At 39.3% G+C, this 25,842-nt stretch overlaps 2 protein-coding genes across 2 annotated transcripts in view; both read left to right on the top strand.

Moving 5' to 3' along the window:
* The first annotated feature begins 490 nt into the window (after positions 1 to 490).
* cxcl14 (chemokine (C-X-C motif) ligand 14) lies at positions 491 to 6,201 on the top strand. The gene is made up of 4 exons (XM_036568480.1): positions 491 to 807; positions 1,525 to 1,630; positions 3,684 to 3,797; positions 4,651 to 6,201. The coding sequence occupies exons 1-4, from the start codon at positions 744 to 746 to the stop codon at positions 4,664 to 4,666; spliced, it is 300 nt and encodes a 99-aa protein (XP_036424373.1). The 5' UTR covers positions 491 to 743; the 3' UTR covers positions 4,667 to 6,201.
* Positions 6,202 to 7,479: 1,278 nt separating this feature from the next.
* The window catches only part of fam13b (family with sequence similarity 13 member B), a 46,767-nt gene continuing 28,404 nt past the window's right edge, over positions 7,480 to 25,842 (top strand). The window contains 6 exon segments of the mRNA XM_036568479.1: positions 7,480 to 7,715; positions 15,855 to 16,013; positions 16,581 to 16,761; positions 20,403 to 20,615; positions 22,051 to 22,228; positions 23,883 to 24,027. Of these exon segments, the coding sequence (XP_036424372.1) occupies positions 16,611 to 16,761; positions 20,403 to 20,615; positions 22,051 to 22,228; positions 23,883 to 24,027 (687 nt within the window). The 5' untranslated portion in view covers positions 7,480 to 7,715; positions 15,855 to 16,013; positions 16,581 to 16,610.

Below are 25,842 nucleotides of genomic sequence, written 5' to 3'. Positions count from 1 at the left end.
TCAGTGACGTCATCTTCCCCTGTTATAACACAAGAATGTAAATATGTGGAAGTGTTAATCACAGTAAAGGTGGACGTGATTAACTATCTTATCAAATTTCACACTACTGTTTCAAAGACACTTTGTCCAGACATATATTGAGTTAAAAATATGAAGCTTTACGCTGTCCATCACTTAGCCCTGGTGTCCAACCGTCAGTAGCCTACATGAACGTCTTCTGTGCCAAACCACCAGCGTACGTAATCTTTTCTGAATTGAGTTGAGTGAAATAAGTCCAGAGCAACAAAAGGCGTAAAATCCTATCTAATTATCTCCCATAACAACGAACTAACTCTTTCAATGAACTTATTTAATTCAATTTCACTGCTTTTCTTCCTCCTCTTAGCCTGGACGCTTCTGTGAGAAATATAGCCGCTGAACTCGTCGGCCGGCTCTGCATATTAATGAGGCGCGAGGGAGCTTTTTTAAAAGCCAACCGCTCAGCGGCGTTTCCTCACACTGCGCTCACAGCTCAACGGTCCTCCGACTCACTGCTAGCACAGCGCCTTCAACCTGCCTGCCTGCCGAACTAGCGGGCTTGTAGGAGCACAAAGAACCCTGAGTGAAGAGAGAAAGTCGACATTTCTTTACTCGGTGAAAGGATATCGACATTATTAGTGCGTTTTGAACTGCGTTGTGAAGAGAAGCCAGGCGGCTAACGTTAACGTTAGTTTTGAGGAGGTCTTCCTTCAACAGCTACTGGGATGAATCGCTGCACAGCCGCGTTACTTTTGTTGGTCATTGCTATATATTCGCTGAACACAGAAGGTAAATGTGTTCTTTTTTTTCTTTTCAGTTTTTTATTTCTGTCCTTTTTTAACGAAATATGTTTACGGTTAAGAGTTTACCAAGTGCACCACAGTTTATTTACTTTTGGGAACGGTTAACGTCCAGAGGAGAAGTAGCATGATCTTTTTTCTGTTGTTTGCTTCCTTGTAGTGAAGCCAGTTAGCCTAAGAAGTGAGATGTTAAACCGACTTCGTTGCAACTCTGATACAAAATCAAATCTGTCGTACAAAAGTTAGCGTTGTTCTAGTAACTCTGTTTTGGATGAGTTGGTCTTGGCCCCTGTCCTGAGGCTGGAGAGGGATGATGCTGAACGGAACAGGGGAATATTGATGAAGTAGAAGATGTGGGTCACGCATTAACTCCTTTCAGTGGGAGCAGCACAAACAGCCGCTCACCTTTCACTTGGCCTCATGGTGGGATGGTGGAAGGTGCTGGAAAGCGTTAAATGGAAATTTCATGGACTGTCTGTGTTGTTGATGCATGTAGCTGGAGGTTCCACGTATCCCGTGAACGCAAAGATTTGGCTTAATTGTGTATTTTTGTCTGTTCTTCCATTGTTGGTAGTTGGATGTTGAACAGCTCTGCGTTTCTGAAGGAACTGTTGAAATGAGACATTTGGTAGAAGTTAATTGAGAGGTTCTCTAAATGATATATGATTATGTATTTCTAACAGTCTGTATTTTCTTTTTTTTGCAGCGTACAAGTGCAGATGCACAAGGAAAGGCCCAAAGATACGGTACAAGGATGTGCAGAAGCTTGAGATTAAGCCTAAACATCCATTCTGCCAAGAGAAAATGATATTGTAAGTTTTTTTTTTAACTCTCCCTCTCTTTCCCTTGCTGGTTCCGGTTCCTTCGTCATTTTCCCATACAAAGACAAAAGTACAGACTACACTATACACTATGGAGTCAGCAAATGTGTTTACTATAGATTGCAGCACAACTGCCCTGTCCATCCCTGAGAGCTGTGAAACTTCTCAGTGAGCTGGAAACCTCATTTATTATTGATATGACTGTACAGTGAAGTTACTGAGACTCCAGATGGGATCTCATTAGAACTTATTGTCACAGGTGTTTCAGATTTATGGTCTTGCTGTAGGAATTAGTTACTGATTCCCATTGTCTGTTTTTATTGTGAGTGGTAATGAGATCATGTTGTGCACTTAAGTGCTTAAAGCTTAGATCATAGTAAAATATTATTGAACTGTTGAAATACAGAACAAATCACCCACTTTTTTCACCCATTTGCCAGTACATAATTTTTATTATTTGATTCATCCCAGTAGTTTGATTTGATGCATAGGATAGTTCAGGGTTCATTTACAGAGACCTATATGTGGTTTTACTTTGTTTACATTCAATTCAAGTTGGATGTAAATAGACGGATCTCCTTTATCCTGATTACGGATGTGCACACTGCTGCCATCTGCTGTTCTTGGAAGGAATCGTGGTGAAAGAGAAACGTTATACATAACAACAATAGGTCTGGCTTATGGTATAATTGTGGATACTTTCAAGCTTTGTGTCTGAGTCTTTATCCATAATAGTTGGTGCACTTGAATTAAATAATGAGTGAAAATCTGATCCGTTATGAAATTCCAGCATTTCAAACTGAGACCAAGATTTCACTGTTTCATTCTGTAGTGATATGGATTTTTACATGCTATACAGGATCATTTCAGTACAAACATTTATTAAGCAAAAAAGACATTGAAAATGTTATAAAGGGTTATAAAGTATTGCAGATTTCTCTGCAAGTTTATAATTATGATAAATGGTAATACAAATAAGGCTAATGAGAATTAGAACAGATATAGCCCAAACAAAATGGGATCTGTGGTAACAATTATGCTTTACATTTAATTTAGTCTCTCTTTTTATGGTTTGTGACTCAGTGCAGCGTAGGATGTTCGGATTTGTTTGTCTGAAATGATAGGCCCTGGTCCGAATGAAAAACAACCCTGCAGACTGCAGAAAGAGTGTCTTTCTCTCTCTGTGTGTCTGGCAGCAGGCTCTGTCCCAAAGTTTAGCATTCTGGAAGCCTCCTCAGCCCCATATTAGTTCTCTTTCTGTTCTCAAAATCTAGGCATGGCTTTGGAGTCAACAGAATGTCCTGCTGGCTTCACAGGTGAATAGTTTAAGAAGAAGATGCAATAACTGGAGAAGAGTTTAAGCCCCTCTTCCTGTGGAAAAGGACAGCATTTCACAGACTTACATAAGTCTTAATGAGTTTGCTGTTTGGATTATTTTGACTCTTGAATAATTGGAAAATGGAAGATTGTGGTCTTGGCTGCTGTCTTGGATAATAACTGTTAAGCAGCAACTGTTTACTGTACCAGTCTGAGGACAGAGTTGAGTACCTTTGCACTACTTGGAAAAAAGCCAGCTTTAACTACATTCACTACAGGCCCCCTTTGGCCTGTTTAGGATGTCCTTCTAAGTCCCTACACAGCATGTGCTACATCATGTGGCAAACAATCTCCCCTAGCTAGACACTTCATAAATAGACTGGGAACTGCGTGCATCTCAGCTCTCTCCCAACAGAAACATTCTTAAGTATTTGTTAACGTAACAAAATTTTATTTTAAGTAATTTGAAACTATTTATATTGGTTCATTTATTATGAAACGTTCACATAATGTATAGTGCATCTGCCATTTTTGAATGGCACAAAAAAAGGAGTTTATTTTTTATATGACAGCCACAATATATGAGACTAACAGGAAAGTATGTATTGATCACTGCAGTGTTAAGTAACTATATATTTTTTAATTATATTTTTGAGCTGTGACTCAAATCCCCTTTGACCTTCTCTCTCCTTCTCTTCTTTCCTTTCTTTTTGTCTCTTTTACTTAGCGTCACCATGGAAAATGTGTCCCGTTTCAAAGGTCAGGAATATTGCCTGCATCCTAGACTGCAGAGCACTAAAAACCTGGTCAAGTGGTTCAGAATCTGGAAGGACAAGCACAGGTAAGCTACACCAAGCAACAGGAGAATGTCAGAGGTACAATGCATTTGCCTTTGGCTGGACTGTATTGCCCAATGTTGCGAGAGAACAAAATCTCCTGTGTGTGTATATGCCAACATTAAGACTGCTTTGCTTTTTTGTACCTTCGTCTTTTGTACGATCACGTCATTTTTGATAGTAACACAGAGCAGTATAGCTATATTTCCAGATTCATGAGTACAACCTCATTTTTATATATAGCAGTCAGTAAACACTCTTGTACATTATAAAAGGAGAGATTTGTCAAAAAATATTTTTTTTTACTTATATTCAAAATACAGGTTACAAAGTTGTTGTATAACACAATGACTGTTACACAACATTAACATACAGTGCAGGAAGCAGTTGAACAAATTGCCTATTTTTGCTACAAATTTACTTAGTGTAATGATGGAAAGAGGTGGTCAATATTGACAAACTGTAGCTTTTTAGTTAGTTATTTAGTTATTTTTCTTGAAAATTCAGTAGATTTACAAGAAAAAAATGTATCTGTCTCACCTAAACAATTGAGAAGTAGCTGTGCTCTAAAGACAGATACATAAAACACAGAATCTTGGCCTGCTGGTGAGACCAAGAGCTAAACTTGCCAGGACTGAATCCATAGCACCCAACAGCTCAGTTTGCATTTTTTTTTTTATTTTTATACTAAACGTTTAAAATGTATGATTTTATATAAACTAAAGCGTATAAAACATAATGAGTACACTTTTATATAAACTGAAGTGTCTAAAACATCAATGAGAGTATACTGTACATCTTACAATAAACATAGCTTTGTAATCTCTCATTAGATCTGTTATTTCTTTTGTTTTACAGGGTGTATGAGGCCTAAAATGACATAGTGTGAGGAGCTAGAGGCTGAAACTCTGTGGAATGTACAACACCACCAGTGGAACTGTGGATCGGCAGAGGACCAGTTTTCAGAGAATTACGAGGCATTTGCTCAGACAAGCTTAAGAAGCACAAGAGACCTTTTCTTCAGGAACAATGTCTTGAAAGACATCTGTACAAAATATCATTGCTTATATTTCAAACATAATTGTGGTCCAAAACAAGCACTATGTATTTATACCAAGTGTTAGACTTGCAAACAAGACAGCATAAGAAAGTCTGTGTGAATCAGATTTAGATGCGAGAGTGATCGCTGCATTTTCAGATGGGAAATGTTATCCTGATGTGTCTGTCTGTTCCTGGTCTGACTCATTGTATTGTGGTATGTAAAAGGATTTTACCACACGTTATTTTACTACCAGAGAGATGCTGTTGTATTGTAGAGTGCTGTCCACATGGTTCAAACAACATAAAGAAACTGATCGAAAGTTATTTTTCCATACATCAATACGGATCACACCTTTTGACATCTGAGTGAAGCTACTTTTAATATGGGGTGATAGAAAACACAAAGGTAACTGAAAGATTCTGAGGTAACTTGTGTAAATAATTATTGTAAGGGTTTATTATGTGCCAACATACTGCTGGTAAAAGGAGTGAAAAGCTGATTTCGGTACTTTAATTTTGTTTTGCTAAGAGCAAATCCATCAAGACAGATATATTAACCCTCTCAGTTATCCACATTATTTTATTGCATTGATCTGTGATCTCTTGATCTTCTCTTGATGAACGTAAGTATCAATGTTATTCCATGCAGTTATGCACACTTGAGTGTCACGTAACATCCCAGATGGTTAAATTACAGTATCTGATGCAACATGTGTTGATGCTGCTCAAGTTATTCCTAGAAACACTATGGTTTACTCCTATGTGCACAGGTTCTGAAATAAGAGCACATAAACTTAGAGGCCTACAGTAAATCTGTTTGTTTACCTTGAAACTTTGTTTTAAATAATAGCCCTTCCATCACCACACCATCATTACTCTTCTATGGAGTAATATTTTTCTGTTATTTTGTCATATTTGAAATATAAAGGAATGTTATTTTTCCAACTTTTTTTCCGTCATGTAAACTGTATGCGTAAGTCTGTGGTTCTCAACTCTGGTCCTAGAGGTCCTAATGTTTTCCCTAGTCCCAATAGGTGATCCAACTCCCTCCCTAGGCTGAACTGGGTGAGTTAGAACAGAAAAACGCTAATGCTGTGCAGGGTAGAGGTTCTCCAGGTCCAGGGTTGGAAAACTGGTGTGAGCATACAATTAAGTATCTTGTAAATACAGAACATTTTTGCCTAGATGAGTTCATTTAGAATTTCATAGTGGAGCTATGTATTGTATTACAGAGTTGTTGTTTCACTATTTAAATATTCAATAACAGTAATATTTAAATCTTTGTGTTTGGGTTTATCCACCAAACACTGCTTCAGTTGCATTCCAAGAAGTGTTATCTACAGCAATAAAACTATTTAAATGACTCTGGATCTGTGTTCACTTCTTACTGTAGTCATCCCTTTTTTGTTTGTCACATACTGCAGTGAATTTATGCTCTACTGTGGCGTTAAGGTACCCAAGAGTGCTATATAATTAGAGAGCCAGCAGGTGGCAGTACTGCAGCACTTAGTATGTTGACTGAGCTCATGTTCCACAATGCCAGTGTTCTCCATGCTGTGTAGGAAATCGCACACCGCCGTACTGAATAATATGTCAAACCGTCATTAGTAGTACATTCAGTAGTATAGCGTAGCATAGTATGGCAGAATAGCGTATGATTGTATAGTATGTGTCTTTAGAAGCAGCCCCATATTCTAGGCATGACAGGTCTCTAACCATACACAAATGAAGATGTCTTTTATGACCTTAAATGGATTTGTTAGTGCAGCAAAAATACAAAAATATTCAGTGCATGGGTCCAAAGGCCTTCACTTCAGAGGAAGAGACGGTTTGTTTGCAATATTCAGAGTTCAACGCTGGGTGGCGCCCTCGTTCAACACAGGCGAGTCAGAGCTGCCGCTTCGTTCAGATTGCAGGGTCGTATTTTGTCTTTCCTAGCTCGGCTCCATCTGCGCTGAACACACACAAAACCCCAAGAAACCAGATTTCAGGTGCAGCACAGGGGATTGGAATACTTAGGAATACTTCCAATCTCAAAAATGAGGATAAAACGTGTAACAGGATATAGAAGTATAAACCGTACAGCATTTGGGGAGATTTTAACCCCAAATATATTAGAAACTCAAATAGGTGTAGTTATGTCGCACTTAACCTACCAGACACACACATATATGACAACAAATGAAATTATATAAAAGGTAAAGACAACTTCCAAAAAATGATTAAGGGATACATGCAATATTCTCAAGAATTTCAAGAATTTGTTATTTTTTGTATTATTAAAGAATTGACGATATTTAAGTGTAAAACCAGAAGCAATTTAGGAGCCGTTTTGTTTACTTTGTATTTAGTGTTTAAGATGTAAATTAAATGAGAATTTACTCCGCAGCGTCATTTCCGTCTTTTAGGGTCAGCTCAGCTGGAGGATTTGGAGTTTTCATTTCCTTTCTTACTATCACTTTTGCGAGATAAACAGATTTCTGTGTCCAGGCTGAGTTACTGCAACCGAAATTTCTAGAAACACCAGCGAGCCTGTGAAGTTAGGAGAGAGATGCTGTTGCTGGAGGAGGAGGAAGAGCTGTGAGAGAGAGAGAGAGAGAGAGAGAGAGAGAGGAGAGAGAGAGAGAGAGAGGCGGGGTCTGAGTTTTGGCATCTCTCTGGCCGTTGTGGGTGTGTAGGCTCTACTGTACACGATTCCGCGACGAGCTCTGAAGCTTTATCTCCATTTTTGAGCAAACAAGGAACCAGCTACAGAAGCTCGGCATGCCATCCGAATATATTAGCTAGTGTTTTTTTCCGTTTCGGTTGTCTAAAGGAGTCTGCTGCGGACGGAAAATTGCAGAAACAATTTATTGTTGTCGATTGTCGTCGGATTTGACCTGGTAAGTGCATAGCTAGCTTATTCGATGCTCCGGCGGACTGACTAACGCTAGCTAGCTGCCTGCCTAAGCTAGCTAACATTAGCTGGCTTGTGCTGTAGCTATGTAACTAGCTAGCATGCTAGCTTGCGACTTGACAGACCAATTAAAGTAGGACGCCTAGTTTTTAATGGCCTCATTTTTGATAATCTGCCAGTTTTATACGTCGTGCTTTTCATTTTTTTCTCCAACGGTGTGGTTATTAAAACCGTTTCCTGCTAATACCGAATTCTAATGCCTTTGTGCCTGCTATCTGCCAGCTAAGAGAAACTGACTGACACAGTTCAAGTATTATCACAGACATCTAATCCTGCGGTAATTCTGCCAGCGTCAGGAATGTAGATAGCTAGGTAAATAATATAAATAAATGAGGAATGACAGAATATCTGTTAAGTGCTTAATGAGCAAAGTTACTTAGCTGCTTGTTTGCAAACCATTATGTAACTAACTGGTCAGGTAGAAAATGTGGACGTGTCTGAACTGGAATTTATCTGGACTTCACGAACTAGCAAAAGCTTAGCTAACGTTAGCTGAGTTACGTTAGTCTGGTTTCAGTTCATTGGTCGTTAATTAGCTGACGCTGGGTGCTCTGTGCTGGAACGCACGAAGTGTTTTTTATATGACGCTGTATAATTTTTGTAGTTGTATAATGACCTGTGTAACTCATTAAACTGTCACATTTGGCTAACGTAACTTAAATTAGTTAGTAGCAAAGGTCAGAAATGCCCTTAGTTGTCTCTGTAGTCTCTGTATACAGGTGCCATTGTACTTGGGTAGAGTAACCCATCATTGTTTGAATGAATACCAAACTAGGCTTCCTTCTGCTTTGGTCAGGATGCGTGAAGTAAGCGATACTCCGCTTCAGTCCAAACTGGTCGCGTCATGAATATTTTCTTAAGGCGCAATATATTGTCCTTTGTTTCACTGTTTTTTTTTTCAAAATTTCTGCACAATTAAATTTCATTTAATTATGTCATTTAGAGTGCTTTGGTGTAAAATCCTTGATCCAGAGAAACTCACTGAGTCAGAGTTGTTCACAGTGGTGACAGGAACCAGACGGCTCTGAAGACTTTAATGCCACTAAAATCTCCCTCACAGAAAGTTATAACGTGAAATGGTTATGAATACTCAGCCTGATGTCTGAGATATTGTTTTATGGTAATTTTGTGATAACATTTTGGCCTAAAACGTATTTTAATCGATTTATTTTATTCATGGTGGAGAGATGAAGGGTGGTCTAAGGCAAAATAGTCCCTATAGAAAACTTTTTTTTTCCCAGATTTTCCAGTATTTTACCATGATCAACATTACATATAAAAACTCAGACGACACATGTAGGTTTACTGGTGGTTTTGGATAGTAAGTAAAATGGCTGTATTTGTATGTCAGACATTGAGACCCCTGGTTTCTGTTACCACCACTGAAAAGAAATCTGAGTTGTCAGGTTTCTCTACAAATTAACCATTTCACATCAGACTACTCCAAATGACTTTGTTTTTGTTTTGTTTTTGTTTTGTTTTTGTTTATGTCTGAACCACTGAATTATGCAGACATTTTGAAAAAACGGTGGAATTTCCCTTTGTGTTTTTTAATTACCCATTGTACCATATTAAGAAGGCAGACTAATCGAGATCACACTGTTGTTTCCAACACAAGTCCAGAATCCCACACCTTGACCCTAAAATGTGCTTGTGTAAACATGTTCGCCATATATTGTCATAGGTATCAAAGGTCATATTTAAGTTTGAACCAAGCTTAAAGAAGTGGTTCACTAAAAACCCTTACCTTAGTCCATCAGCCAGGACTTTTGGTGTCAGTATTTTGCTGCTTCTGCTATAGTTTTGCACGGGAGCCATAATACTGACAAATAAAATATATATTGAAATCGAATAGTTGATTTGTTTTGACCAGTATTTGATAATGGTTTTTTGTGCTCTGGAAGAGCAGAAGGTTTAGGCGATGCTGGGCTACAACACTAACAAATCTGTGTTTGATTAGTTTTGCTGCCTTTGGAATCCCCTACAAATAAATGTTACATTTCTCTGTAATACTAATCTAGGTGCTCTTGTCCCAATAACATCATTCTATAAATGCTGAAGTATCGGCATCAGCATCAGCAGAAATGTACTTGGAAAAATATTGTATATCTTTATCGGCCCAAATTGGTGCATCCATATTATGGTGAACGTGTCCTGCTCTGTTTTTCGTGCACAAGTTTGATCGCTACAGTTTTAAGTTTAGGTATAGCTATAACTCAGCACCGATTGGTCAACACATGTCAGTCAATGAGACAAATGCCTTTTAATAATAGATGACTGACACCACACAATACTTGATCATTTTTTCACTGTTTGACTTCAGAGCCCTTTGGCACTTTAGGCATAGTGGTTTAGTGAAGGACAAACAACCAAACAAACTCGGTATTTTTAATAAAGCCCCCAACCCTTTCCAGTTCTCTTTTCTTCTGAAAGATGGTTGTGTTCCAGTGCAACAAAGCCAAGCAAAGCCAAAACCCCCCGTCGAGCCAAGGACAGAATGTCTGAAAGACTAGATAAACCCATGCGTTCACACCAGCATGAAATCAGCCTGCTTCCCAAAACAGAAAAGCGGATGCTGGAATAACTTCTTCGTGGAGCCCCTGGGTGTGGAGAGAGGGACATTGTCCTGCCTGATGCCTGTAGCAGATGCTGGGCAAAGGTGTCCTGTCCTTTAGAACATGCTGAATGTGTCTCACACAGATTATAGATAAAGCCAGCTGTCCTTGAGAAGATTTCTCTGCTGTTACTTGGCTCAGATTCTGGCCTCCTCACCAACTGACAGATTCTCCTCCGACTCATCCTGTTGTCTGCCATGGAAACAGTTGGAGCACCATATGGGTGTGTGCTAGATAAGGGTTAGCACTTATCTGTGATAACACTATTCAAATCGAGACTACATACGTTAATTAGTGCTATTCGAATGTAGTTATAAAACCTGTTTTTATGGCTGCAGACTGCAGTGGGTGTTAACAGTCACGTGAATCTTGGCGTATTTTTTCTGATAACGAAAGTGAAATATGACCACACTTCCTGTTGTCTTTGGGAGAGAGTGGTTTGTTGTCTGGAGACATTAAGCAGAGACCCTCTGCCAAGAGAACAGATCAGAACAGAGCAGTGTTTGACTCAGTTTGCTGGCGAACCAGCACAAACAAAAGCCAAAATAATTAAATCTATTCAGTTCAAGAAATAAAACAAAAGGCGTTTTATTGATCTAATGCATTAGCCAGTCTTGTGTGTGCATCAGTTTCTTCTGCTAGAGAACAGGCTTTCATGTTGCCTGTAAAATGTTTAATGTGGTTAGCACTGCACATACAAGATGACACAGATGAGGTTGTATGATCTGTCTGTGTAGCACATCGTCTTTGTTAGCATGACTCAGCCTTTCCTAATAGAAGCTATTCAAATGGGACTTCCTAAATAACCCCACTCTCGACCACATGACCTCTGCTTTGAAAGGGAATCAAACACATCCTAATAAAGCTGTTTGATATTTTATTCTTAACATATTAATTGAATTAATTGACATGTTTCTTCCAAGTACACTACATCTGGTACCTGTTGCTTACTCTCAGCCTCAGATGTCTGTATCTGTTGCACCTTAAACTGGCGTGATTTTGTCATTTGCGTTCAGATTGGCTTGCCACACACCTGTGTGTACGCACTTCCTTGCACTTTTTTAACATGTTCAATAGGAAACACAGTTTTGCAAAGTACCTGTGACATGACGAGTCTTTTGGAGTGAGATATAGTAGCTGTGTTTAAGAACATGTGAAGTTCATAGAATCACATCTTTATAAGTTGTTCAGCATTTCTTTAAAACGCTGGAAAGCTAATAAGCAAGATATCCTGGTGTTCACTGATACATACAGCTTTGTTTCCTGTGGGTTTGTTTTTGTCAGAGACTTGTTTTAAAAACGGCCTGCCTCTATATGTCACACAAAACAGCGCTCTCTAGTTGGTTATTTAGCGAATGTATTACAACTAGAGAATGAATGTATTAATTTCCTGGGTGATTCACATGTGGTTTAATAAATATAAAGCTAGTGATGATTAATAGCGTAACTGATATTATTACAATCTTTAAATCTTGCTGTGCTGTAGTGCTAGTGGCACAACAGTTAACTTCTTTTGCAGGTTAAAAAAGACATCAAGAAACAATGGCTCTATTCTGGGGAGATTCAACTACAATAGCATTGCAATAAGAATTTTGCAGGGAAGCAAGCGCTCTGTTACTCTTATATTTGCCACCATGAAAATAGAAAAATGTGCATCACAATCATAGCAATAGTAATAAATCATGCTTGATATCTTCTTGTTTATGATTGGTTTGTCGGTTGTAGTGTAAGCAGATGCTTGGTCAAAAATAAGCTCTGCGATCCATGTGCTAAAATCAAACACATCTTCGCTGTTGTTTTATTGCTCATCTCATGTTATTAACCACAGCTTGAGCTGCAGTGACGACATGAGCGTCTATAAACAGTAAACCGTTAAAGCAGGAGGACTGTGCAGACAGTACAGCGCTGATGTGCACTGAGGAGACACACTCTGGTGTTGAATCCCCTCATGAATTAGTTATTCAGTTAGAATACAGTTGGAATAGATTCACACTAAAACGGGCCGAACTAAAGAAAAAGTTCGATAGGCCCGTAGCAACCACTGCAGATCTAAAAGTGATCTTTGTTTAGCAATGTAGCAGTAAGAAAAATTCAAACTGACAATTAGAAACTGTGGCTGTGCATTAGTTCATGTATCGTAGTAAGAATTTTTACCAGATCAATGAGCTGAAGCTCCTCTCACTGAAAACGAACTTGCGAAGGCTTTACTGTTAAATGTCCTGCCCCCTGGCTGAAGTAGAGATTCTGATTAGTTCTGTCAAAGAGTTTGAGTCTATTTGTTTGTGTCTATGGGTCAGCACTCCGTGTACTTTAATTTCTTCATGATATAAGCTATTTCTGAACAGTCAGATAGTGGTGGGTTTTCGCCCCAGTACTTTGAAAAGTCAAATGCCTGAGTCAAATGCCCAATCTCCCCAGTGGTTCTGGCAGCCCTGTACTCAACACAAATAAATGAAATAAAAATGTAAAATAATTTTTTCACATCAGACATATACACAGCAGATATGGTAGGATTTTTGTGAATCTTGCCATGTTGTTCAAGCCACAAAAAACACACCTCAGAAAACAGGTGAACTGTTGTTGGGCAGGCTAGTTTGAATTTTGGAAAGGTGGAAGAAGCATGGAGAGCTTCATTGCTTCATTCAGAAGCTGAAACTTGGTGCTTCTGCATATAACTTAGATGTCCGTAGCCCAGTTTAAGGCCAGTTTGAGTTACTTTTGGAGGTGCTAGCACCATCAATGACAAAGCAGTATCCTTGTGCTGTTTCTCAAAAAGTTCTAGTTGCTGAGTCACAGTCAATCGATTGTTGCCAAGACAGCACCAGAGACAAGTGATTAGTTGAGTGAGTTCATGTCATCTAAGGTACACATGTTCAGAGTAGTTTGTCATCTGAGACAAATAAATCTCACTTGGTGTGTAAAGTTGAGTCTGTTGCCAGTAATTATACTACTGGAGCCAGTAAATCAGATAGATTTAGGTTGCATAGGAGATCAGATGGTTGAGTTGACCACTTACAAATGCAGAATGGTGCCCCCCTCCTCATAAAGTTTAAAACAATGTAGTTTTTTTACAGGAACTATGGAGTTATGGACTTTAGAAAAAATGAAGATTGTAACACGTTCTATATCCTAATTATTCTGATATACTGAAAGAGAAAGAGAATTTTTGGAAAAGTTATCTCTTCTCCAAAGTGTAGGGTGAAAGTATGAAATGGCAAACTGTTTTGCAGATAGCCTGTCCAGTTTCATGTTAATCTATTGCTTCCCCTTGCTGTTCTCGTCGCAGTCCCTCCTGAATGTTGTCAGTAACTGATCAGCAAAATTTCCCTGCTTCTTTTGCTTGCATACTAATGATTAGTGCCTAATTCTGTGTTGCCAGGGACCACCACAGTGCCAGTTCAGACTCTTGGCCACATAGTCTAAGCGTCCTGGGGGTTAGTGCAACAGTGTGGAAATTTCCATTTACCGCAGAGCAAAGGAGGAAGTTTACTAATCAATCATACCAATGTCACTGTAAAGGCAAGCTCAGTTGATGCTGTTGAGCTGTCAGAATTCACCTGAAGTGTGACGGGTTTGTTTTAAGGAAAGTTGGAATTGCTCCTTATTCATTCATAGATGTGCTGAGATCCTTGTAACAAAGATTGATGTGTAGTTTTGTCATTGCCATAGTTTTTGTGTGTGGTGGGTGAAAGACCTCAGTGCACCCAAATATACACATGACTAATACACAGCTAAAGCAAGATACTTGAAATCTCTCTAAAACTGTGTTCTATAAAATACAGACATCTACATTTCTTTTTTTATGTTGTTTGTATAAACAATATGTCATGGAGACGCATCTAAGTTGCCTTTGAATTTGACTGGTGTTGGCAATTCTGTAAGCATGTGTCTACACACTGCGGCATATGCTTATCCTAAATCAAGTTTAGAATACGCTCCAGTTCAGCATCTCCATGGCCTGCCCCAGTGTGAGTAACATGGCCCTTTTACTGCTGTCTCCTAAAGAGATCCATCATTACTAATTAATTACTGGCATGGGAGATGTGGCCTCTATAACTGGCATGGGCAAGTACAACTGTTTGAAGTCAGAGGGTTCAGTTGATAGAAGTTAATCTGTGGGTTATCACCAGGGTTTTGGAGCTTGGATTGAAGTTGTCAGAGTTTGAACTAGTTTGTTTGCATAAACTGCGTTGTTGAACAATGGAAAAAATATGTATATATAAAGGGGAAAATAGTTCTGGAAATTGTCTGTAAGAAGCAGTGCACCTCACTCCACTGGCAGTCTGTCTGCCTCCTGAACTTCTCCAACAATGGCCGACATTGTGAACTGAAAGGTCACTGCATTCATTGTGTGGGATTAGTACCAGAGCTACTCTCTATTGCCCGAAAGCCAAGATGTTCGTTCTTATGGGTCAGTTCACATATCTTTCTGTTCAGTTTTGGGAACATTTTGTCCCCGTTTTACACGGCTGATATCAGACTGGTAATGAATTATAATGAAAAAAGAGGATCTACTGAAACCTAACTTGAGTGTATAATTAAGCAGTTTATATGCATGTGGAGTGGGATAGTTTGACCACAAAAGAGCCTTAAATGAAAATAGAGGTAATCCAGTAACTATGGACTGATACTGTTTGTAAAAAGAGGTTTGAGAGGGATATTCAAGATGCTGAGAATGTGTAGATAAGAGAAATAAGATTTTTTCAGCTTGTACTAAAGGGGAATTCTACTGATTTTTTTTCTGCATAATTCAGTGGTTGAGACTCACAGATTCAGATTTTCTTTACAGTGCTAGTGATAGGAACCAGGGGTTGCAACATCTGCAACACAAATATAGCCATTTTATTTATTATCCGAAAAGACTATTGAAATTACATTCTTGTGAGTTCTATATATATTTGATAATTCTAAAATACTATTAAAAATAGCGTTAAATAAAAATTTTTTTTGACTACTGCAGAGTAGTTTTCATTCTCTCTGATGTCTGGTCTGGTCACCACCACTGTGAACAATTGTGACTGAAGTTTTTCTCAAGCTGCACATTTCACATCAAACCACTCTGAATGGCTGTTTACATCTTATGCATAATATTTAAAAAATCTTTGTGTTGAAAGCAGCTGTAACTTTGTTTTACTCAGGTTTAAAAACCTGAAAGTTAAATGACAGGTAGTTTAATGTGCTTGTAGGACAGTCAGCCGATCAGATTAAATGCTAAATGCAGAGGAGTGCCATTATTGTGTAGATGGAATGCATGTGATGCCACATAGACAATGCTGCGATTTAGTCTGAGCTAATTCATATACACAGATTCCTCTTCATATACACAAAGATGTTTTTCGGAATTTACTGGCTTGGATTAGTGGATTGCAAATATGATACAGCTGATGATGGTTTAGTGGGTCGTTGTATTACAACACATTTAAAGAATCTGTTTTCTTACCTCTCTACAGCTTAACCACTGACGTCCTGAACAGGATTTGCGGTCCGTCAATGAGGAACTACAGGCTCATCTTTTGCCATAACCTGAAGCAGCCATAGATCTTTCAATTCACTGCTAGTGAGTGGAGCAGGAGATACGTTGAACTTCTGGGCGTTTGAAGTAAAACAAGGTCAGTAATATTCTGTTTCACACATTCATAGAAGAAAAAGGCCCCATTCCTTGTCTTTTTATTAACATACGTTGATAGTCAAGGCCATCTGATAGAGGTCATCAAGCCGACATTCTAATGGAGCCGGATTCAATTCACATGAACTCTTTTATGCATGTTGCTGAGCGCTATTACATCTTTCTGCAGATTTATATGTATATAATTTCTCATTTGACCCTGCTCTATAGGTAATAGTAATCTGTAGTTATGTGTTTTTCTTTATATGATGGAAAGTTCGTCTTAACAGTAGGTCTTCAGCTGCCCACCTGTTACTGTTGGTGTGGCCTGCATATTTCATCAGATCCTGGTTCATGACAGTCACCTCACTTATGTAACCCCTCTCCGTCCTGGACTCTGGGCAAGATAAGAACTCCGACTCCAAGGATGGGAGTGGCCCCACTCCAGTTCTAGCTTGTTTGATTCTTTTTCTTGTGTTTGTAGTGTTTGCATGTGCCCCGCCTGCCCTGGTGATTGCGTGTTGGTGGGCTTGTCGGTCTGACTCTGCTCTCTGTGTTTTCGGCCAAGCAGAGCGACTGAAGCAGCCTGGCTGTGGAAGCGATGAGGAAGAGCCTCTCTCCTTCTCTCAGTGACTCCTTCAACACAGCCAGGGTGTTCGGCATCCCCCTGGAGGAGGTGCAGCAGAGCGGCCAGCCAGGGCAGGAGGTCCCCCTACTGGTCAGGACCATTGTAGAGTACATTGAGGAGCACGGTGAGTGCTAATGTGACTTCTAATACTCGGTCACCATAATTTTCGTAAAGCCGTAATTAATTTTTTTAAACCATGCCTTGTAACAGTTTTGCTGTTAAAACGCAGAACATATGACTCATGTTCAGCAGTGCTGGTCCTGGACAGATTCTTTACACTTGAATTTAGTTTGTGAAGAAATGTACTTGTCTTAATTTTCACCTGTACTGATTTGAGTAGATTGATGGACTTGTATATTGCTCATTTAGTCTAATTGTTTAATATTTCAAATCATTATTTTATGGTTAATTATTTACTAATTGAACAGTTATTGATTAGTTATCCTTGTTTAAGTTGTAAAGGTTCCATGAGAATGCTTTGTACTTTTGATAAAACCACAAATGTTGTTTGCTGTGACTATCAGATAAGCGAGACCTCACACAATGTCCTTTCTCTCCTTCACAACGTTACACCAGTCTTAGTTCCTTCTTATCATGAAAGCATGACTTGGCTAAGAACAGGCTAGATTTATCATATGATGCGATAGTGCCCGATGTACTTTACTTTCACAGTTCACATCAAGGATTCTGTCACCATGTAAATGATACTTTAGATGACAGCATGCTAGTGGGTTTTACACTCCAGGATTGACTCTGTGATTAATCTGGGTTTTTGGCATCCTGCCTCAGATTCAAAAATCATAATAGAGGCATTTGAGTGGCTTTGTTCTCTAAAAACATTATCTTTAATCTCTTCTAGAATGTGGTTGATGTGGCTTTAAATGAATGGATGGTGGCATGACTGAGAACTAGAGGGCGTTGACACCTGTGCAGTTAAGGCTGATTTATACTTTTACGGAGATGCATTTCATTTTATCTATGTTACGGTGCAGAAAAGTGGTTCATAGGTAAGTGTAGCTCCCAGAGGCTTAGAGAGGCGCAACATGCACACCAAAATCTCAACTATGTGTTTTTTCAGTCCACAGTGCTGCACAACAAGCAGGCAACTGGCTGTCCAGTAGCACAAGGGGCAGGACAAGACCCAAACCTTGCTTGGCCCAAACCAGACATAGAACAGAGCAGTTCTAGGATCGGCTGATAGAGGAGGATCCATTTTCAGAATTTTACGAAAACAGTGTAGATTTTTTCTCTTTGTTAACTGTACATTCTAGTTTGGGCACTGCCCAATAATGCACGTTCACATTACATGCAAGTATGTTGACACCTAAGCTGGGCTCGATCTTAAGCTTTTTCAATAACTTGTCCTGTGTATGAGTAAATCCCATTTTACTTGTCCCTTTAAATAAACAACTGGAGTGCTAATGTTAAGTAAAAATCGTTGAACTATGGATTCATTGTTAACTAGTTTGCGTTCTAAGTCTTGCTTCTTAACACTATTTGAAATTACTGTTACCAAACAAAGCACATGTATTGCACATCCTATAGAAAAGCTGTGTGGTTTGTTGGCTACTATGGCAGCTAACATAGTTACTTACTTCTCAGCCAAATACAAACACAAAACATCCCTTTAATTTTTGTCATAGCTCAGACATTCAAAGTCATCCCTCCAAGTGGGACTAAATTTTAGATCCCTCTTAAATGCGTACGTGTCAGTGTTAGCCCTTGGATTGACTAGTTTCTGAGCTTCATCTTGCACTTTACTGGTTTGTAGAGGTTTCAAAAACATTACGACTGATTAGCTTAACTTCTGCTGCTGAAGTGAAGCCCTCAGATTTGAACTTATAAACTTGCCATTATGCACGTGCCTTGGTAGGCTACTTTGCTTTTGTAAAGCAGTTTGCCAGCCTGTTTGTTATTTTTACCTTGCATATTTACATGTCCAATCGTATATTCTGCATCCACTTGTCCAGTAAAAATTTTCACTTGTCTCTGACAAGCAGACACCAGCCCTGGCTTATGCAAACATCTGTGCACAGTGCCCGCACATGTTCACAGATATGCAGATACAGTATAAGTCGGCCTTTGCAGGTTCCCCTCCCTGATTTTAAAGTAGTGGCATCTCCCCTCAGATATTTAGCCTATGGTGCAGGAGAAGTACCATCGGATACGACAGGTGCTATAGTTTCCTGTAATGGAGAAGCATGAAGTTCACGCAAATAATCAGACATGAGAAGTTATTCAGATACCCAGGCACGTGAGTGGTTATCTCTGTGTGGCATCTGGAATATGAGGAAGCAACTGCTGCACAGGCAAAATGTTTTCTGCAAGCTAATTATATTTCTGTTGATGTTGTAGAAAAAACTACAGTTCAGACTCAACAGGAATTCAGCAGTGAAAACAGCTCTTGGCCTTTTGAATAAAACTTTATGGATATAAATGTACATTTTTTCAGCAGTTGCATCCAAGACATAGTAGGCACTTATGACGGCCAAGCGTGCATGCCAAAGGCTGTTTCTGAAAATGTAGGCTGATTTATTGTTAGCATAAGGACAACAGATGGAACAAGATTAGCACATTATATGTGCCTTCAGATTATTAGGCATAGCGTATGCCTGGTAGTTTAAGTCCTCCATTGTGAACATCAACACTACATTTCCCATACTGCATTTGAAAATGAACTTACTGTGGTCTGTACTCTTTACTCACTAAAATATAATGATCCACAAAATACTTAATTTTCCTTGCTACTTTTTTTGAGAGCCTGTTTGCCAAAATGTCATGAAAACTTTGGTGTTTAATAAGTACTGTCAGTACACAGAGCTACAAACAGTGACGCCACAGTGCAGTTAGGCTAAATTACTACTTCTTAAAAACCACATACAGTTTTGCAAATCAAGCTGCATTTCTGATTCTAATCTGGTTCTTTTCCACCCCTGCAACACGTAACTGCATCACATTTTACTTGTCCAATTAAATGAGTGGCTGGAGTCCTAATGTTCAATAAAAATCGTTAAAATAAAGATTCTGTGTTAACCAGCTTAGTTAACATTAAGTCTTGTTTCTTATCACTATTTAAAGTTAGTGTTACCAAAGAAAACACACCTACTGCGCATCCTATAGCAAAGCTAATGTAGTTCCTTACTTCTCAGCCAAATAGTTGCTCATGGCAGGTAACACAAAACATCCCTTGCTTTTTGTCATAGCTCAGACATTCAGATTCATCCCTCCAAGTGGGACTAAATTTCACATCCCTTTTAAACTCGTACATGTCAGCAGTAGCTCTTGGATTGACTCGTTTCTGAGCTTCATCTTGCACTTTACTGGTTTGTAGAGGTTTCAAAAACATTATGACTGATTAGCTTAACTTCTGCTGTTGAGCGAAGCCCTCAGATTTAGTAAGTTATAAACTAACCACTACGCACGTGCCTTGCTAGGCTACTCAGCTTTTCAAGTTTGACAGTCATGATTACACTAATTCAGAGAAGCTTTGAATAAGCTTTGTCCAGACTTTGTTTTCCACTGATGGAAATCATATCAAGAGTCTTATACCAGAAAAGTACTCAAGATGAAGATTAAATGCTAATACCAACTTTTTATTCATGCTTGTGTCTTGCTCAACTTTGCATAGTGTGATGTGTAAATGAATGTGATTCCTGCTGCTGTAGAAATACTCCATAGCTCCTTAGCAGCAAAGACCCTGGCCTTGTTTTGTTTGTGGTGTGGGATTGTGACGTGTCTATACATGTGTTTCTGCATGTACTGTAGGGGGACTGGACCTGGAAGGTCTGTTCCTGGTGAATGGAAACGCGGAGCGTGTGGAGTGGCTGCGGCAGCGTTATGACAGTGGTGAGAAGGTGAATTTGGAGAAGGAGGCAGACCTGGCCTCAGCCGTCAGCCTGCTGCGTCTCTTCCTACAGGAGCTCCCAGAGCCTGTAATACCCACAGGCCTGCAGACACGCATACTGCATCTTTACCAAGGTGAAGCCTCCTTCTCACACAGTCATTTTCCCTTATTCTCTTTCTCTCACAGCCTCACCCCTCTTTGAGTCAATGTTAAAGTGAAAGTTTCATGAAGGTTTAGTTGCTTGAAACTTACATGAACCTAAATTGCACTTGAGTTGCATAATATAGAGAATCCTGCAATACATTGGAAACCCAGCGGCAACAGTTGCACCCATCTTGTGAAACAAGTTTCATGAAACAGCTAATCAAAACACTTATATCACATCCCATGATCATGTTGAATGACATCATTTTATACAGTTAATTCTGTTGGATCACTGGGAAAGAAAATAAAACATAAAGTGTGTTAGATGGTTGAAAAGGTCATCCTCCTAATTTGTTAGTTTTTGTTAGTTTTTCATTTTGTCAGTTACTTGAGTCATGAGCCCAACAAACAAACATTAAGTTCTTTAGGCATTTTTGTAACCAGCTGGCTTAACTTGCCAGTTAATCGCAACAGCTTCTTAAACCACTGCTTGTGCCAGCATTTTTATTCTTCTTTCCTACCCTTTTTTTGTTATGAATTACGTTGCTAGAATATACATTTTTCTTCTCTTTTGACAACACCTAATTTCACATGGAGTGCAGATTACTTTGGGATCCAAAGGGTGAAAATCACTACAGAAGGGGAGACAGAAATGTGGTCCTGTATGAACTTGCAGTGCTTCTAAGATGAGCAAATAAAGAACCACAGATACATAAATAAATAAAAAATTATAAAAATTTTATAATTTTACGAAGATTATTAAAAAAATACTGCAACGTTACAGTTGAGTTTATATAGCAAGAACAATACAAGGCATCGAAACATGAGCTGCTAATTTGGTTAACAAGTGGAGTAATTGAATGTGTTGCATGCAACTTTGTTTTTGAATTGCTTTCTGTTGCTGTCAGGTTGCATGGAAATTATGATGCATGAAGGTTGCACAGTGTAAAGCCAGCCTAATATTTATTATTTTGTATCTACTATAAATTATTAACTATTATGAATCTAATGGTTTGTATTTATGAAAGGAAGGAATTGAAATGTGGGCCCACATGCAAGCCTGCAGGGTTTAACACCTACTAGGCTTACACCTACTCCCAAGGGTTTTTTTTTTAATCGGTTAAATTTTCCACCTGCTTTCTACGTCATCCTTTTCGCTTCAGATATGAATCATCAGCTAAGATGGGCTACAGTGTTTATATATTCTCCATTCCATGTCTGTGGGTGATTATGTGGATTTGTTACTGTTTCGCTTTTGCATGCTGATCTTACATCATGCCATAGTCACACCCTTTCTTTCATATCCTTGCATCAGCAGTCTTGTTTAGCTCACTCCCATTTGAAATCATCTCAGATCTCTCTGATGAATTTGTATGTGTGCATGTTTCATCCTCAGTCGGATGCCTGTGTTTTGTCCCTGTTTAGAATATAGCAGCGAGGAGGAGTTGGCTAGAAACATGAAATACTTCCTGCAGCAGCTGCCCCAGGTCAACTACAGCCTGCTCCGCTTCCTGTGCCGCTTCCTGTCCAACGTGGCCTCTCTTCAGGAGGAGAGCTGGAGCATCGGTGCCCTCGCTGCGGTCTTTGGCCCTGACATTTTTCAGTATGGCTATAAACAGATCCTAAATATTCTCAGTGCTTTACCAATTTACTGTCATGCTCTTTGACACTGAGTTTGCACCAGAAAACATTGAGATGCTTCACATTTGCTTTATCATTAGACCATAAAGATTTTTAGTAGGCTCATGTGCAACATGGCATCGTCCAGTTGCACCTCCAGACATTGGTGATTGACAATAGTATTTTGGTGGGGAGACAGTGGTGGCAGGCAGTCGAGCTGCTTTCCCAGAAATAAACAAACAAAAATAACGCTTGAGCGCCTTTTCAGTGCCTTTTTAAAGTGTTGCCTGAGCTGTTGCTACTACTCAGGAACCTCTCAGATTTGCTCCACCTTTTTCCATTAAAACATTTCAGCATGTCAGGTAATGTGATAATCCCACAGAGGAGCGTGCTTAAACTGGACAAAATGCTTGTGTTTCTTGTTAGAAACTTTGCTAACTGGCTAAGCTAACTTTGTTTCATATGGTTTGGTGAAATCACACTTTACGGCCTATAAATAGCTTTTTTGGTAAAATAAGAAAATGACAAAATCTTGCTGTGTTAACTTAGCCTGCAGGCAGCTGTTATTGTAGCCTGCTACCAGGCTGGGATATATAAAGTGTTCTAGTTTTCATCAACTTTGGTGGAGCCACAATATCAGTTGGACGGGAATGACACTAGTTCTTCAAAATTTCTTCATAATTCAGTTGTTGAGATGTAAACAAAATCATTTGGAGGGTTTTGATGTGAAAAGCACTGTTCTAGAGAAGGTTAGAGTTAAAATTGTTCACAGAGGTGGTGATTGGAACCAGACATCTGAAAAATTAATGCTTCTAAAAGCTCCATCACAGAAAGTTACTACATGAAATGCTTATGAATATGCTGCCTGATGCTCAAGACAGTATTTTATGATAGCTTTGAGATAAGCTGTTGCTGTAAAACAGATTTTTTTAAAGTACCTTCATGATGGAGACGTACATGCAGGGTGTTGATTTTTTTTTTGTTTGTTTTGTTTTGTTTTTTTGATTTAGCACTTTTGATGTTATCATCATTACATTTAAAACTCGAAAGACATTATAGGTTCATTGGTTGTTTTGAATCGTAAATTAATGTTTCTCTGGAGTTAACAATTTAACATCCAACTACTTAGAATACCTTTGTTTATATCTTAACAGTATGGACATTTTGAAAAATTGGTGTAATTCCCCTTCAACGTGCATGTTTCACAAGGCATGTTTTTCTGTTGTGGAACGCTGCAGCACAGCTATATCTCTTTAGCAAGCATGACCACTGTAAAAAAAGAAAAAAAAAGGCAAAGAAAACAAAGTGCCTCCTCGTGTTGCTTTAGGATATTCTCAAGCCAGACAGTGTATGAGGGCTAATGTATGGCATGGACGACACATGAAAAGAACAGAAACAGATTACCAGAAACATATACTTTCCTTTTGTGCACTTTAAAGCTGTGGCCGGTGCATTTTCGGACATTACATCATCCAATTTGATAGCCGTCAGAATAGATGCAATCTATCAGCATTTCCCGAAACTATCATCATTCGTCTGCTCTGTCTCTTAGTTACTTTTGATATTTCAGTTGCCTGAAATGATTCAATTAAAAAGCTGTGGTGAGCTCTGATAGCCTTTGTTCTTGTGCCCTACAGCTTAGATACGGATGTAGAGGACCTCAAGGAACAGGAGTCAGTGAGCCGTATCCTGGCTGAGCTGCTGGAGAACCAGGAGGACTTCTTTGACACAGAGGAGGATGATATTTCCACCACTAATGACTACAGCTCCATTAACGAACAGGTACACATGGCCACTCTGCCAACACAATCACCTAAATTCACAACACCCTACTGATAACATTAGTATCAGTAGAGCATTCTTATCTGTAATCACACTAGGACTGCGCAGGAGTCATGTGCTGTCGGTCACAATGACTTGATATTCTGTTGCTGATTTCATCCAAGATCCTTAACTTGAGTTCATAAGATTGCCTTTGGAACATTTTGTAATGGTTATTGTAACAGGTTGAGTTGTTTGTTTGTGAAGTAGGTGAAGTGTTCTTGGAGAAACAGTAGTTTGGTGCACGCATTGTAGTGATTTCTTAAACTTGAAAAGCAGCTTACTGGTTGATGTTTGCTCAAATGGTTTAAAAGTCTGTTGCATCTATCATGAGACCAGGCTGAGGCAGGATTAAACCCAGGCGGACGTGGAGCAGCAGGAGAAAAGAAAGGCAGCGTTAGGAGGTTATTATGTCTCTAGGCTTATGTAACGCTCCTCCCATACCTTTGAGTGGCATCCAAAGGCGTGTCTCTCTAATGTCTGTTTTGCAAAGCATTGCAGGCTGCAGCTTGGACATTCTGTAACACTTGTGGAATGAGACTTGTTTGACTCACCTTCTGTTACCATGCCCGCTCCTTTGTGGCCATAGCACACAAGCCACATCTAGTGGAATGTGGATCTTAAAATATGCAGGCCAGCCGCAAGCCTATAGACAGAGGAAATATTTGATGAAAAGCCAGAAACACTCCTCATGCCATTTTTCTTACAGCAGTGATGAAATGGCTATTAGGCTGGTCAGTAAAAAGGAATTGGAAAGAAATGAAGGAATGAAAACAGTGGATAACCACAGACTCACATAATCTGCTGATTTAACGTTTAAACTGACATCTGCAACAATCTCTAAAGATGCCTTGTTTGCTTATGGAACCCTAATTTAATGAATATGGCCACCCTGGGCTACACTGGCATACACAAGCCTGTGCCACTTTGAGAGCCTGGCCTAGATTAACAGGAACTGAAGTCTGCAGTTTCATACTCTGAACAGTCAAAAGCCTGAATGAGATATGAGCTTTCGGGATTCATCCTACCACGTGCCTCAAGGCCACAGATTTCACACAGGCCTTCTTTACATCTTTGTGTAGTGCATACTGCAGTAAAGTCAGAGAGGGAGCATGTGGGCACAGATCGACCCATCTGGGTCCAGGCCAGAGACGTGAGCTTGCATCAGCTTTCAAATGGTCTGCTGTAAATAATATGTGTATAAATCATGAGGTCCTGTCTCTTCCTGTTTGGGGACTTTCCCAGCCTGTCTATCATCACTTTGTCCCCTCTCACTTCCCTCACTGCCAGCACATGACTCTTGCGCAGTCCTACGTTAAAATGAAAGACTTCGACATAAATTTGTGAGTTTCTGCTGAATTTAGTCAATGTGGTGTAAACAGTCAATTGATGTGAAATGCTGCATTATACAGAAATGTGCTGACTTCGTTTTCTTTATAGTGGTGAAGGTAGGAATCAAGGGTCACATCGCAAATGTAGCCGTTTTATGTACTATGCAAAATGACCAGTGAACCTGCATGTTCCTCGTTATGTTTACAATGGTAAAATAGTGAAAAATAAAAACAAACATTTTTGGGTACTGTTTTGCCTTACAATGCCTGACATGCGTCTCCCTGCCAGAATTTATTTAAAAAAGGGGGATGCACCAATATGGCAGTTCTGGACCGATATCCAGTATTCTTGCTGGGGCTTTTGAGAGCATCCTTATATAACCGGTATTGCAAGTACTGTCTAAACGGTGCTTTGGTTGATCATAGGTGAGATTGTGAACACAAC

This window comes from Colossoma macropomum, unplaced genomic scaffold (genome assembly GCF_904425465.1).
Source record: "Colossoma macropomum unplaced genomic scaffold, Colossoma_macropomum, whole genome shotgun sequence".
Lineage (NCBI taxonomy): Eukaryota > Metazoa > Chordata > Actinopteri > Characiformes > Serrasalmidae > Colossoma > Colossoma macropomum.
The sequence above is the reverse complement of the archived record's forward strand: the minus strand, read 5'-3'. Positions and strand labels throughout refer to the sequence as shown.